Source organism: Amblyomma maculatum, chromosome 6 (assembly GCF_055883805.1).
Source record: "Amblyomma maculatum isolate TAMU_Amacu chromosome 6, ASM5588380v1, whole genome shotgun sequence".
Taxonomy (NCBI): Eukaryota; Metazoa; Arthropoda; class Arachnida; order Ixodida; family Ixodidae; genus Amblyomma; species Amblyomma maculatum.
The window spans coordinates 25471532-25485492 of NC_139349.1; the positions used below are offsets into that span (position 1 = coordinate 25471532).

At 43.6% G+C, this 13961-nt stretch overlaps 1 protein-coding gene across 3 annotated transcripts in view; it reads left to right on the forward strand.

Moving 5' to 3' along the window:
* Positions 1–9: 9 nt before the first annotated feature.
* LOC146185287 (uncharacterized) overlaps positions 10–13961 on the forward strand; it is a 36626-nt gene continuing 22674 nt past the window's right edge. Inside the window, exons 1-8 of one of the 3 annotated variants that reach the window (XM_084606233.1) lie at positions 12–243; positions 558–658; positions 3328–3375; positions 5977–6054; positions 6952–7032; positions 7330–7386; positions 10107–10184; positions 10624–10894. In XM_084606233.1, the coding sequence (XP_084462359.1) occupies positions 564–658; positions 3328–3375; positions 5977–6054; positions 6952–7032; positions 7330–7386; positions 10107–10184; positions 10624–10894 (708 nt within the window). In that variant the 5' untranslated portion in view covers positions 12–243; positions 558–563. Of the gene's footprint in view, positions 244–557; positions 659–3327; positions 3376–5976; positions 6055–6951; positions 7033–7329; positions 7387–10106; positions 10185–10623; positions 10895–13961 lie in introns of all 3 variants that reach the window. The other 2 variants (XM_084606234.1, XM_084606235.1) reach the window with 2 other exon arrangements.

Here is a 13961-nt window from a genome sequence, read left to right on the forward strand (position 1 = left end):
CGCGACGCGAGCCTACGGCTTTCTCCGTTTGATTGGTCGGCTGCCGCTTGCGCCGCTGCGTGGTGCCCGTTCATGGGACGCCTGCTGCTAGCACCAGCAGCCAGCAGTACCAGCATTACTGTCTTCGCGCGCACTCGTGCAAATATCTCGAGACGTTCTTGCACGTAGGCTTTCAGAACCTAGTCACCATTCGTCTAGCTCGGGAAAGCCTGATTTCTGCCGTCGAATTCCTGCTAGGACCGGGTGAGTTATTTCCCATTCAACCGCCACGCTTGTGCTTCCCCTCCGGAGTGATATGAAACGCAGCCTCGCTGGGCGGCGTATTCAAAAAGTAAAGAAAACCTCTTTGCCGCCTTGCCGGGGCCCTGCTGCCGTGCTGCTTTCGCCCGCGGGTGGCTGCCTTTGTCGTTCGATAGATACTCTATTGGACGAGATCCGTGCGTGAGCGCCTCGGCGAGCTCCTATTTTAGTAGTTGATGCCGCGGTGCAATCGTAGAAAGAGCATTCCGCTCATTGTTTCGGTTTGCTCGGAGCTGACGTTGCAATGGCGAATGCAGCACGTCATGTCTACCGCTGCGGCGAAGCGCGACAAAAGAAAGAAGATTAAGCCCAGGTTGTCTTTCGGCTCGTCCAGCGGTGCCTGCAGCAACCTGCCGTCGTGAGTATGCTGGCCGAGCGTTCTGGCAGTTTGCCGTTACGTTTGTCACTACACTCGAGTTAGACGCGCCGTTACTTCGCATGCTGTCATCTATTACTGAGCACGTGTGATAGCGTGTGGATTTTATTATGCTTGCCAATTTTTTGTTCACCTTGTTCGCCAAAAGGCTTGCTGCCGTCGTTCGAAAATCTGGGGAAAGAGGTGACAAAACCGATTTCAGCATGCAGCTTCTCGCTTTCTTAAACTTATTGATAAAAATGCGCAAGCTTCCGCCCCTAAGTTGGTCGACTCCGCCACCAGTGTCGTTACTTCCTTTGCATGTAAAAACCTTACTGCAGGCGGCATTGTTCGTTTAATCCTCTTTACGTGTTCAGTACAAGAATGGAGTCATTTGCTAGCTTGCACACAACTTATGATTGTTGTATAGCTCTCATTGCCATTCACTTGCTTAAGTGCGGCCACTTATGGACTTTGTATCTTTAGGATTGTACTGCTCTGCCTTAGGCTCGACAGCAGGTTGCTTTAAACGTCCAAGGGAGTTTAGAGTTGTATATTTGGTGAACTGCCACAGGAACAAAAGTCCACTGTGCACCTTGATTAGCACTACTGAGCTATTTCTACTTGAATTCCGGCCATGAATGTCGTATTAACAGACTTCAATTTAATTCAAAATGCAAAGGCTCTAACATTCAACTTATTGTGAACAGCTTTTTGAGCGACTTGCATGGTATGTTGCTTCAGAACTGCATGTCTGAGCAAGCAGTGGTAAAGAGAATTATGCACTGGCTTTCAACTCAGTGTTGGTTCCTTAACTTTGAGGTTGTTGCGATTGAGTCTCAATAAGCTACTAGGTTCGCATGCTGGGTATCGATCGTAGAAATATATTAAATTTTGCTTTAAGCTGTATGGTCAAACCCTCTGATAGTTTTAAGGGAATATCATTTGGCTTATTTTATTTTGTCTGACTTTGCTTCAGTCAAAATATTGCTTTGTGCTGACACTCATTGCATGGGGGTGAGGGGGGGATATCGTGGAGTAAACATAAACTGATTGCTTAAAGGATCTAGACACAAACTTTCTTGGTGTAAATTTTCTTTGGTAATGTGCCTGCGACATAAGTAAAATGAATCACTACATAAAATCTGCCAGCACTCAATAATTTAGTTGAAATGTTTATTCTATAAGTTTCAGGGTTTTCAAACAGGTTCAGATGTCACGATTGGGTATTGGATAACATGACTCATACAGGTCTGAATAGCAAACGGGATAAAGAAAGGGCTATTATATTTCAATTTTTGCGAACTTCTTTCGATCTTACACTCGCTACACCCGTGACATAGCAGCAGTCATTGAGCAAGCTGAAACAAACTGGCAGAAGGCATTTAATACAAAATTATTTGCAGGCTGTAGGCAAATTTCAGTAATTCATGTTACTGTGTATGTTACTGCGCCTTGCGCATAATTCTAGAGTAGAATTGCATTTGAGAAATTTTTTGCTTCATCAATACCTTGCACATAAACATTTGTTATTAGGGATTGTGGTCAAAGTTTAATTTATCTACAGTTAATAAATGCTAAATAAAAATGCAGAATGTTTTCTGCTAGCTAACTGCCTTTCATTTTTGGTAGCCATGTTAATTTGAAACATTACTAAGGTTTAAGAGAAAAATGAGCATTACTAGACTGAGAAAACTAGAAGGTCGCTATATGCCATGCCTGAATTCTGGCATGGAGCATTTGTGTTATTCTGTGTCGTTGCTTTTAAACTTTTATCAGTCACTTGCTTTTGATTTATTTAGTTATTCTACTGCTGAGCTTGGAGAGAGATTTGCTGGTTGAAAAAAACCTGTTATATTTATCCTGGTTATTTATCCAAAAATTCCTCAATAAAGCTAAAGAAACCATGAATAACTGTAGTATAAGTAGAAGGTAATTATGTGGCATTGGCATTCATAGATTTGATGTAAATGCTGCATATTCTGTCATTATTTTCACAGAGTGGTGCTGGGGTTATTGCGGTCTCTACCTTTGAGAGCAGTGAAAACTGCTGGATTGTTCGAGAAGGCGGATATCCTAGCGAAGCTACATAGTAAAAGAGGTAGTGTAGCTGTATTTAGTGGTTGTTTCCTGGATCGGATATCATTAGATATGGAAGAGGAGCGTTTGTGCGGCATGCTTACTTCTGCTTGTATGAATGCTTCTGAGTAACTCATTTTCATGAATTGTTCCTTACAGGATTTAAATTGCAAGGATGTACCTTATCCTCCTTGGCAATATTTGATTGATAGGGTTGTCGTTTTGGGTGTGCAGTCAGCAGTGGGTTGGAGTTGGTTTGTGTAATTTTCGAATATTGTGCATTTTAACTTTGCAAACATTGAGCTCTAGTAGAGCGCATGGGAGAATGGCACTTAGGTTTACTTTCCTAGCCTGCATGTTCCCCCTTTTTGGTTAATGAGGTGTGTGTGTGGCATTCCTTTTGGATTGCTTTGGAAGCACCATTACATTACTCTGCACATCATTTGCTGTGCCTATAGTAGCTAGTGCTTATGCTAATTGTGTCAAATTATTTTAGATTTTTACTAATTGCTTAGCTGCACTTTGGCTTTGGCGGGGAGTTTTCTTTGTGCTTGCTCTCGTTTCCGAAATGCTTTTTTTCTGTGGCATTGCAGCAACATGCAGGCAAACTTCCAAGATCTCTTTGCACTTCTTAAGAGGCAGTAAGTAGTGCGATGGCTGTTTCTTTTTTTTTTACACGCACGCTGTTTTATTTGTGTTCTCAAAGGTGCATAGAGAACTTGATCAGAATTTCGGACATATAGTGTAATTGCTGCCTACCACAGCTACTGCATTTCAACTTACCTGCGTCTGCGTACTGCAGTTCACTTTTAGTATTTTTATAGCGCTATAAACCACCCTGTCATTCTCCATTTTTCTAAAGGCCTTTGGAGAAGTATTATATGAGGCGAATAAGGAAGGTGATAGAGGAATGGGCGATTACTCATTCCTTTAAATTTGAAACAGCAATTTCCGGAGCATTTTCTTCCTCCAGCAGTGTTGATAAGCTGCTTGTGCAAGTCCTAGTGAGTGTTCCCAGCACTTGCATATTGCTGTAGTCTTTGTATTTCTAGTGGTTTTGTTCAAAGCATGCCCTCATTTTCATTGCGAGGAAACCAGTGAGCATCATTTTCAGTGGTGTAAGCTTGAAGGACACATTGTTCAAGCATGAGTAATGAGGAATGACAGTCACTGTTGAATGCATCAGAATATCTTGCGCCTGTGTTTTAGTCATATACTGTCACATTAAAGTGGAAAGCAATAACATACTGCATCCGTGTCACAACGAATCATTTCTGCAGATATGCAGCATTATTTGTCCATGAAGCTTGGGACGCTGCCAATTTGAGCAGCTTCGGGAACTTGTCTGTACCATACTTCCAGCTGTATATTGATAGGATAGTATTATTGTTTGATATACCTACACAGCTGGCTTACATTTCAGCATTGACGCATAGTGCTGACATCTGGTTGCATTACTTTACCTTGAATAGCAGTACAAACATGTGCCGCATAAAGGAAATGGAAAATAACACAATAATAGGGCAGGACAGGAAACCTGCCGTGGTAAATATTGTTTTTAGCCTACCAAGAACGGCATGAAAGCAAAGGGGAACTTGCCAAGTTTATAGTAGCAGAAGCTGTGGATATGTTGTCAGAATTTTATTGTAAATGATGAGGCTTGAGTATTGTGAACTGCCTCAGTTACATGACATAAGCGCCCTTATGAACAGCTTAAATGCTCTGTTTTAGCATATATTCCTTGAAATGAGCGTTTGTTGGCTGGTTTCAGTTTTCGAGCGTTTATTAGCTCTGCTGGAGTTCATATGATGCTTAACTCTCATACCGAAAACGTTTTTCAATAATGTTAGCTAATGAATCTGTATTTATAGTGCATTGACTAGCTTCCTAGACTCTGTATCTCCCTGACTACTTATAATGGTGAAAACAGCTGTGCAGAAGAGAACAAAAGGGATGCAGTGTTGAAAAGCATTCTAGAAGCTGCTCAAAAGCAATGTTGCATGCTTACAAACTTTCGTGGAAAAATTCAGTTTCTTTTGTGACTGGCATCCAAGACCTAGGCACATTTTTGTTCTTCTTTTCACTCTGCATGTCTTCTTGCTCTTTATTTGCTTTCACTGATACTCCTTGCGTGGCATTCATGCGTATGCATTTGTTAATGTTTTTTGCAAATAGCCGAGCTGAACCAGCACACGTGAGAGATCAAATGTTAGGTGTGCTGTGTTATTTTAATCAAATGTTTTGCCTAATTATAAGACACTGGAGGAGGACTGGGAAGGACTTGGATTTTATGAACAGCGTCTGCGGTTTACACAAGTTAGATTAAAATTAAGTGCTTCCAAAAAAAAAGATTTTTATTTTTAGATGCTGTAAAACTGCTGCACATGAATATTTTTATTTGTAGGCAAGAAATACAAATGCACTTAGGCTATATGTTAACATTGTCGAACATTATAATTCCCTACAGAAAGGTACAGGAACCTCCAAAAATTTAATTAAAGGCAATGAAGTCTGAAAACAGTTTTCTTCAAAAATTTCCCAGCCTGTAGTAATTTTACTATTACCAGGTGCTTCAAGTGTTTTGAGGTTGGCAAATGTGGTCTTTGGACACCTCGTCCAAATTGATTCGTTTAGTGCCCCATATACATTCTTGGTCCTGCCTTGAAGGAGTCTTCAGTACAGAACTACTACAGCTGGAGCCTTAGTGGCTGAAAAATGTACTACTATAAACAAGGCCAATTTAGCTAAGGGGTTGTGTTAACATGCATAAACTTTTTCAGTTGAAGCAACAAAGAAAAAAGGGGGAAAAATTATTCTGAAATCTACTTAGGTGTAATATATTTTCTGAAAGGTAATGAAATTCTCCTGGGAACTATAAAAATTTGTACGTGTGCAAAAATGAGGATTCCCAAGGTGATGGGCTGGTGGTTTTAAGCATGAAAATTAATTCCTTGTATTGTATCTGGAAGTAAATGTTGATTTTCTATATTTTTTGCCATCTTCTAGAAAAAAAAATAATGGCTCCCGGAAGAAAGGACCTCTGTGCCATTGTTCTCGTTTAGCTTAGCTTATCTTTTTGCTTCATAGTAATTTTTCTTCCGTGTCATTTTTTAAAATGAGCTATAGCAGTTTGTGTAATGCATAAATAATGGTGAATTATGGTTACCTGTCATGTCTACTGGTTTTACACTGCGTGCAGCTCTGATGCCCTTTCTGTTTACGCTTCTGCGCTTGTTCCTTAGGCAGCAAGCTCACGCGGACGAGCCGCATTTCGATGCCAATGGCAATACCACTGGATGGTCTGCTCACAAGGACATTCAGTGAGTGTTTCCCTGTGCCGATCATGTGTTCCAGACAGAACAGCCTGGAAGGGCTGGAATGTGTAGCATCGGTACGATCTGTAGCAAAGAGCTGTGAAGTAAACATCTAGGGGCAACTCCGGCGTTTTTCAACCTCCCTGGAAGAAGTGCCCCATATACATTCTTGGTCCTGCCTTGAAGGAGTCTTCAGTACAGAACTACTACAGCTGGAGCCTTAGTGGCTGAAAAATGTACTACTATAAACAAGGCCAATTTAGCTAAGGGGTTGTGTTAACATGCATAAACTTTTTCAGTTGAAGCAACAAAGAAAAAAGGGGGAAAAATTATTCTGAAATCTACTTAGGTGTAATATATAATTGGTAATTGGTGTAATTGGCACTGCTTACTTCTTCTAAAGCTCTCCCGATACTTTCTCAATCAATTATAGCAAATTTTGCAGTGCTATTGTGTTTTTGTTCACGAGTGTTCTCCCGTCTGTACCCATGACGTCATAGCTCGGTATGTCGTGAAGCCATAGGTTGGCTGAAACCTACTTTTGGTTTCATTATTTTTGCTATTTTAAGGTAGTTATATTTGGTATTTTCAGAGACTGTTTTTATACCGGAGGGGATTTTAAGGAATGTGATGAGATCACAAATTCAAAATGCTCAAAAACCCTCGGAGTTGCCCTTTAATGAGATCACCAAGGCGCTTTCCCTACTGCATTCCTTCAAAATGAGCTTCCATTAAATGCTTACTTCTTCTTGTCTAAAATATGTGATAAGGAGATGGTGCATAGGATGAATGGGTTCTCATATTAATGCAGTAAAAATATCACTGGGACATGTCAGCAGGGATTGGTTGGAGGGAGATGTTTTGTGTGTGTTGTACGAAACTGTTCTTTGTAACTTTCTGCAGGAAGGACAGCCTTCTAATGTATTCTGAGCCTGGACCGGGCAGTGCCCGGTCTTCACCGGACAGCGCCAAACTTTCAGATGGGTAAGCCCCTTGTTATTTTTATTTTTTGTTGCGAGTGCTGAAGGCCTCATTACCCAGAAGATCTGACATCGGCATTGCGAGCAAGAAATCACGGCCGTGGCGCCGGAAGGTTAGGCACCTGACACGGCAGAGCACCGATTCATTTACGGCTTGTGTGGCTTACCAACCCTGGCGGTTGGTTTTTGAGTTGGGATGGCGGGATAAGAGCCAGTCTTCCAGTGCTCTTGGATGCAGAGTCAGGCACGCTACACCTAAGCCACGCAGAGCTTACCAAGGTTTGAATTGTGTGAATTGCAGGAAGGAACCTGCTGTTGACAACTTTCGGGTTAGTGAGGGTGACACCGGTTCTGTTTGGTGAGTTTTTGTTTTTGTTTATTATTTTTTTTTTTTGCCTGGCACATTCTTTTTTTGAATTGCGGTAGTGTGCATGTACTACCTTGACGTTAATATAGGTTTGTATTGCATTCTCTCCTGAGTTTTACTAGTTGACGCCACTTTGTATGTCAGTGCAAGTTAGAGCCCTGGGTGGTCTACTTCAATCTGGAGCCCTCCACAATGGCACCTCTCATAGCCAGTCCATTAAACCTTACAATTTGTTACTGTTTTCTATTCCAAGCTTAATTGTAAATATTGCTAGGGCTTAGATTCGGTGAAGCATGTAGGCATGCATAGGTTTATTGACATGTGTTGGACAAACTGCAGTTGAATACATGTATGAGCAGTGGGTTGTGAAAAAGACTACATGCTGGATTTGAGGCTTTATACGCTTGCTCTTATTCCTGAACATCAAGACATTTATGGAGGTTTGCTCTAGGTAGGGAGTAGGAATTGCAAATATTGAAAATTTTGGATACGGATTGAGTACGGATACAGGGGGGGGGGGGGGGGGGGGATGCCTTCATATATCGAATAAAAAAAAAAACAAAATAAAAAATCGATAGCATACATTGCTAGTCTACTTATGTCATAGTTCACATTGGTATTCACAAATAAATTGCACGGAAGCATATGGCATACATTTTATACAGGATTGCGTTTAGTATAGAATGGACCAGCATGTTATATTGCTGCTGGGTACAGTGAACTCTCGCTAGTTCCTTCAAGGGACCAGAAATAATGCCCCAATTAACCAAAAGCTTGAATTATCAAATGAGCCTGAAAAAAAAAAAAAACAGCTGAAAGCTGTTTGCATAACAGTAACCTTGTGTAACGAACACCTGCTTGATGGTTGTCTGCACATGAGATGAAATTTTAGCGAGAACAATGTTTTTTCCCTGGTTTCGTCAAGTGCTTTGCTTTGCAATGTCTGGTGAGCAGCAAAGGCCTTCATTTCCTCCAAGAAGATCATTGCTTCTGCGTATTACGGTTAACCACTATGCATATGTACGCCATTCTTGGTGCTAAAAGGCTGTGTGGCTGAAGCTCTGGCTATGGCTGGCTATGGCTGTGGAGCCAATCACGCGTGCAAAGTTAGCTATGGATTCCACTGACTACAAGCTTGTTTAGATAACCAGTTCAGTTTAAAGCTAAATAGCGGCCAGTTTGCATCACTCGGTAAAACGTGGTTCTCATCGTACCAATATTCAACAAAAAGTGCGGGTTGTACTTGTTGAAGTGCTCAGTATGACGCGAGGGACACAGGATGACTCCACAGAAAATGTTCGTAGAACTGAAATGAAGAATACTGAAGTTCGTTAAAATGGGCGTCTGGACAGCGTTCAATAGAGCTTCGGTGAGAGAATTTAATAAAGTTTGTACAATTGAATACTTTGTTTAAGTGAAGTTCGTTCAAGTGGTATTCTACTAATACCAGTTTTTTTACTACAAATATGAATTGAATAACAAAATACTTGATTGGTATTTGAAATACTCAGTTTTCTCATTTTAAAGGCCGGAATGCATATAAAGTTTGTTTCACATGATTTTCGCACGTCTAAAATTGACGCGACTCTCAGCTCGAGATACATAGAACGACAAAGCGGCGCTAGCACCGCTGTGGATCCCTTGATGCAAAAGCAAATGCGTCAGCGAGCAGAAATAGCCGCAGAGCGAGGTGCTTCAGAGAAGCGACGCTGTCCCTTGTGTAAAAATCGCGAAAGGGCTCATTCCAATGCTACTGTGCTGAATATAGAAAGCGTACATAGGTCGCACAAGGATTTGGCTTGTTCGAATGAACAATGAACAAAGATACCTCTGAATGCCCGCACGAATACCAGCGGCACATTTTTTACAAATTTTGCTTCAGGGAGAAAACAAATATATTACGATCAGAGATTAGGTCGTATACTTACAAAAAAAGCGACATTCCGTGTTTGGTTAAGCGTTTATTTTCACGATAATCACATTTTTGCGGCCAAACTGCAGCACATCACGTCTGCCATGGCGGCCATGTTGACAGCGGCTGCTCAAACTGGAACTGCCTGCTTTCTACGCTCCTATTAGCTCGCATTCACAGTAGCTTCCGGTTCAAGAGGACGCCGCTCTGCCCACGTGTCAAATATCTGGCAGGGCCAGATCTGCGGCGGCACGCATTTTTTCAGATGCCGGGCATCGATTGCGCGCCGTCAGGCAAAAAACGCCGGCTTGACGCGGCAAGAACGCTTCATGTATTCCGGCCTTAATAGTAAGGTTCATACTTCGAGAATAGGTTGTGGCTGTTTGTTGAATAGGTGCATTTTCTTTGTAGTGGCTCATTGTTGATGTGAAATTGCATAGTGTGGAATATATATACATGTTGAGGGAACTTAGTCCCTCAACATGTATAGATATTCCACACTATGCAATTTCACATCAACAATGAGCCACTACAAAGAAAATCAAGAAAAATCAAAGAAATAACTTAGTCCCTTGTTCTCAGTGTGTGCCTTGCGAGCATTGGAAAATGTGCTGCTCAAAATGGCATTGCAATTTTCAAGGACCGCTCACACATAATGTCGTAAACAGCACAGCAGGGAGTCAAGCATGGGTTTTCTTCCACTGCCAGCCGGAAAGCAGGTTATAAAAATGGTGCTTGCTCTTGATGTTCTGTCGCTAAAGTGCCAGGATTTGTGTTAAAGGCACAGTCTTTCTTGCAGTGGGGAAGACGTACCAGCAGTAGATGAGAAGCCAGAGTTCCAGGCTCTAACCGATGCGGATGTGGCTGATATTGTCAGGTAAGACTGGATCCTCCTTTTATCACAGAGACCTTACAAGGTTGGGCATGTTGTGTGGCTTCTGTTGACTGCAGTTTAAAACATCACCATGGTCTTTTACCTGTTAATGCGTTCTTGGAAGGAACAAAAACAACCAAAAGAAAAGAGCATGGAGGGGCCATGGGCTAAAGGCATCCACTATGCGTTTCGCAAGTCCCCTCTGCAACTGTTTGGACTAGTTCTCTACACTCTACACTGGGAAGTTATGCAAGTTTTGTGGCTGGCAACAGTGAGAACATATAGAATTGCATGAATTGGAGCTGCAACAGGGGTCATGTATTGCAGTGTTTTGTCGCTTTTATGTTGGTCGAATACGGGTTGGCAAATGCTTGCTGTGTAGTATACGAGCGCATTAAAAGTATGCAGCCTGACCATATGCGGCTTCATATTGCTGCTGCAGGCAGCTGCGGGACTTCCTGCAGGAAACTGGGCCGTCCCAGGAGGACGACTTGCTGAAGGTCCTGAGTCCCCAGCAGGCGCGGCAGGTTCTGTCGGAGTACAGAACGCTGGCCAACTTTGTGGACCGACATCCGGGCTTTCGGCAGCTGCACGAGGAACTCCACTCCTTCCTTTACTACCAGGACCCAGAGGACGACGACGATGACTACTACTCCACCCCTGCAGTTGCCCCAGGGGGTGCTCACAATGGACTGCAGTCATCTGCCTGCAAGGTGTGTGCGTGTGTTTGTGCTAGATCTAGGTGATGGAGTCGTTGGGATGTTGTAAATTAGTGTTAATGATAGGCACACGAGGACCTCTGTGCAAAGCGCTGTGCTGGGTGGTGCCTTGCAGGCTGGCCTCTGTCTTCCATGTTGCATTTGTATGTATGTAAACAGCTGAAAAACTGAGCGGTATATCATTGTTGCTATATGATCTTCTGGCCGATCAGACACCGCAGGCAGCCTGCAGCACATCAGTTGCGAACTTGCTGTATCCATATTTGCCAACCCTCTCGAATTGCTCAGGAGACTCTAGTCTTGAATGAGCTTTCAGACTGTACAATGTCCTATAGCTCCAGAAAAAGTCATTTTGCCCACGTGGAAAGAGATGTTGAAAAAAATAAACTGTGCGGAACCTGCAACTGACTTAGCTCTACAGAACTTGTTCAGTTTTTGTTCAGTTTGATGCACAATGAGATTGGTTGGAAGCAGACAACACAGTAGTGACTATGCACTAATCACTACTAGATAGGGCTAGGACGGAGCTAAGGTTTCGGTTGTGTCATTTTGATGTCATTTCCTTGTCAGTCATTTCGTATCTAAACAGAATGTTATGCATTTTACAACAGCATTTTCAACTTTCTTTGTTCATCCATATAAGAAGGCACAATTACTGGATTAACACCAGATTTTTGAGGAAAGTTCTTGTAACCAAACCAAAATAATAAACCTGTAACGAAAAGTGGTTTAATTTTTACAGGGAGGTATTGATCCGCAGAAAACTTGCAAGTGGCGATGAGACGTCTCCTATCATAAACACGAACTGCCGCCCTTATGCAAGGGCCACCCTCAGTTTGGTGGCCGGTAATTAGGAAAGATGTTGTCACAGACAAATAAAAACTGTTTCATTTGCGCACAACTTCTGCTGCGTAAAATTTAATGACCAATGGCCGAAACTATAGGGACACGTTATCCCCATCACACGCATAACGTCTGCTTCTACATATCAAGGCTTTTCACGTTAATTTTCTGTGAAATGTTTGGAGGGTTCTTTGCATGCCAGGAGATTTTGATGTGAAATATCATTTTTACGAAGTAAAGCGTGGACAGACTTCACCTGACTATATACAGTAAAAGCTCGTTAATTCAAATTCCACGGGGCCGCCAGGCCAGTTCGAATTAACCAAAATTCGAACTAATGAAAGTGAGCAAAAATGAAGGCGTTTGATGCCCGGAGGGCACGAAAAACATTTATTTAGCAAAAGTCTTATCTTCTGCTTCTTCTCTCTGAGGGCTACCGTACTCACTCGGTCTTCTAGCATGCGAATGCGACGCAGGGAGTCTTCTTCCCCCTCTTCAAAGCTGAAGAAAAGGCGCGCGACATTCAGCGCTCCCATAACTTCTGCCGCGGATGGACGCACGGGCTCTTGCTCCTCGTCGTCGTCCTCGTCTTCTGCCTCTTCTGGGACAGACTGCTCCCCAACAATTTCAGCGACAATGTCCTCATCACTTAGGGCACCGCACACTGCTGCATCGCTGTCTACTCCAACGTAATCATCAAAACTGGCGTCCTGCAGCACAGCACGCACAGCCGCAGGCAGAGGCTCCGGACTCCCATCGTCGCCACTTTCTTTCATACTTCCGGCAGCAAAGCCACTGTGGTGGAAGCAGTTGGCAATTGTGGACGGCGTGACCTGCTCCCATGCACGCACCAACATGTGCATTGCTGTGAGCAATGTGATGGTGCTGGTCTTCTGGTTTCCAGTGCACAAAGTCATGCGCTCGATCATGTGGCGCCTATAGAAACATTTGATGTTTCTGATCACCCCCTGATCCATCGGCTGCAAGGCCGCAGTCGTGTTGGCGGGCAAAAAGATGAGCCTTGTGGCTTTCAGCTCGGCGTCGACTTTGTGTGCCGAGCAGTTATCCACAATGAGAACTTGTCGCTTCCCTAGCTCCATCCTCCGATCGAATTTCAAGAGCCATTTTTTAAACAATTCGCCCGTCATCCACGCCTTGCTGTTGGCGAAGTATTCCGTCGACAGCGTCCTGATGTTCTTGAAACATCTAGGCTTATGTGCCTTGCCGACAACAAAAAGAGGGACCTTCTCCGTCCCGGTCATATTAGCGGCGACCAGAACAGTAATCCGCTCTTTGCTTCGATTGCCGCCAGCGCAGCTGTCCCCTTTAAATGTTACTGTTCTGTCGGGCTGGAGCTTATAAAACAAAGCCGTCTCATCAGCATTGAATATATCATGTGCCGAGTAGCTTTCTAAGTACTGCTGCAGAGCACCGCTTCGCCACGTGGCGCAAGTTTCTGCATCCACTTCTTTGGCTTCTCCAGACAACACCCGGAAGACAAGATTATGTCTGTCTCTAAAGCGGTGAAACCATCCTTCGGAGGGGACAAAATCTTCCACATTCAAGCGCAGGGCGAAATCTGCCGCCTTCGCCATGATAATTGGGCCGCTCAGTGGAATGTCAGCACTTCTCATTTCTTTCACCCACGTGATCACAGCGGTCTCAATTTCCGGATACTTGGCTAACCGAAGCCTTTTTCTGTTGCTGGCGAAATCTTCGGCTTCATAGGCATCCTCGATGGCCTTCCTATTTCGGACGTACGTCGACAACGTGCTTGGTGGAATCCCGTGCTTTTTCGCGATTTCCACTTTGCTGGCCTTCCGTTCATCCACCTCGCGTAAAATAGCCGCTTTCTCCTTCACCGTCTTGGCACAGTATTTCCCACGCGAACACATCTCGCGGACACAAGCTCACAACAAGCGGCGTGCAAAACGAGGGCTCACGAAATGCAACACGAAACCGCGGTCGATAACACTAAAACGTCGTTCCTCGAAGGAGTCGCGGCAGGAAAGACTGTTTAGTACTTGTTTCAGCACACTAGCGGCACCCTGATGGTTGTGCCATCTATCGTTCTGCCGTGAAAGCTTCCAACGATGGTTTTTAACAGCGCCGCTCGGCGGCGCGCAGTTCGAATTATGGGTGGCGGCGCCAATTTTTGAGTGAATTAACGAGCTGTTACGCGCATAGACTTCTATGCACTGCGGACCGGACCATGATG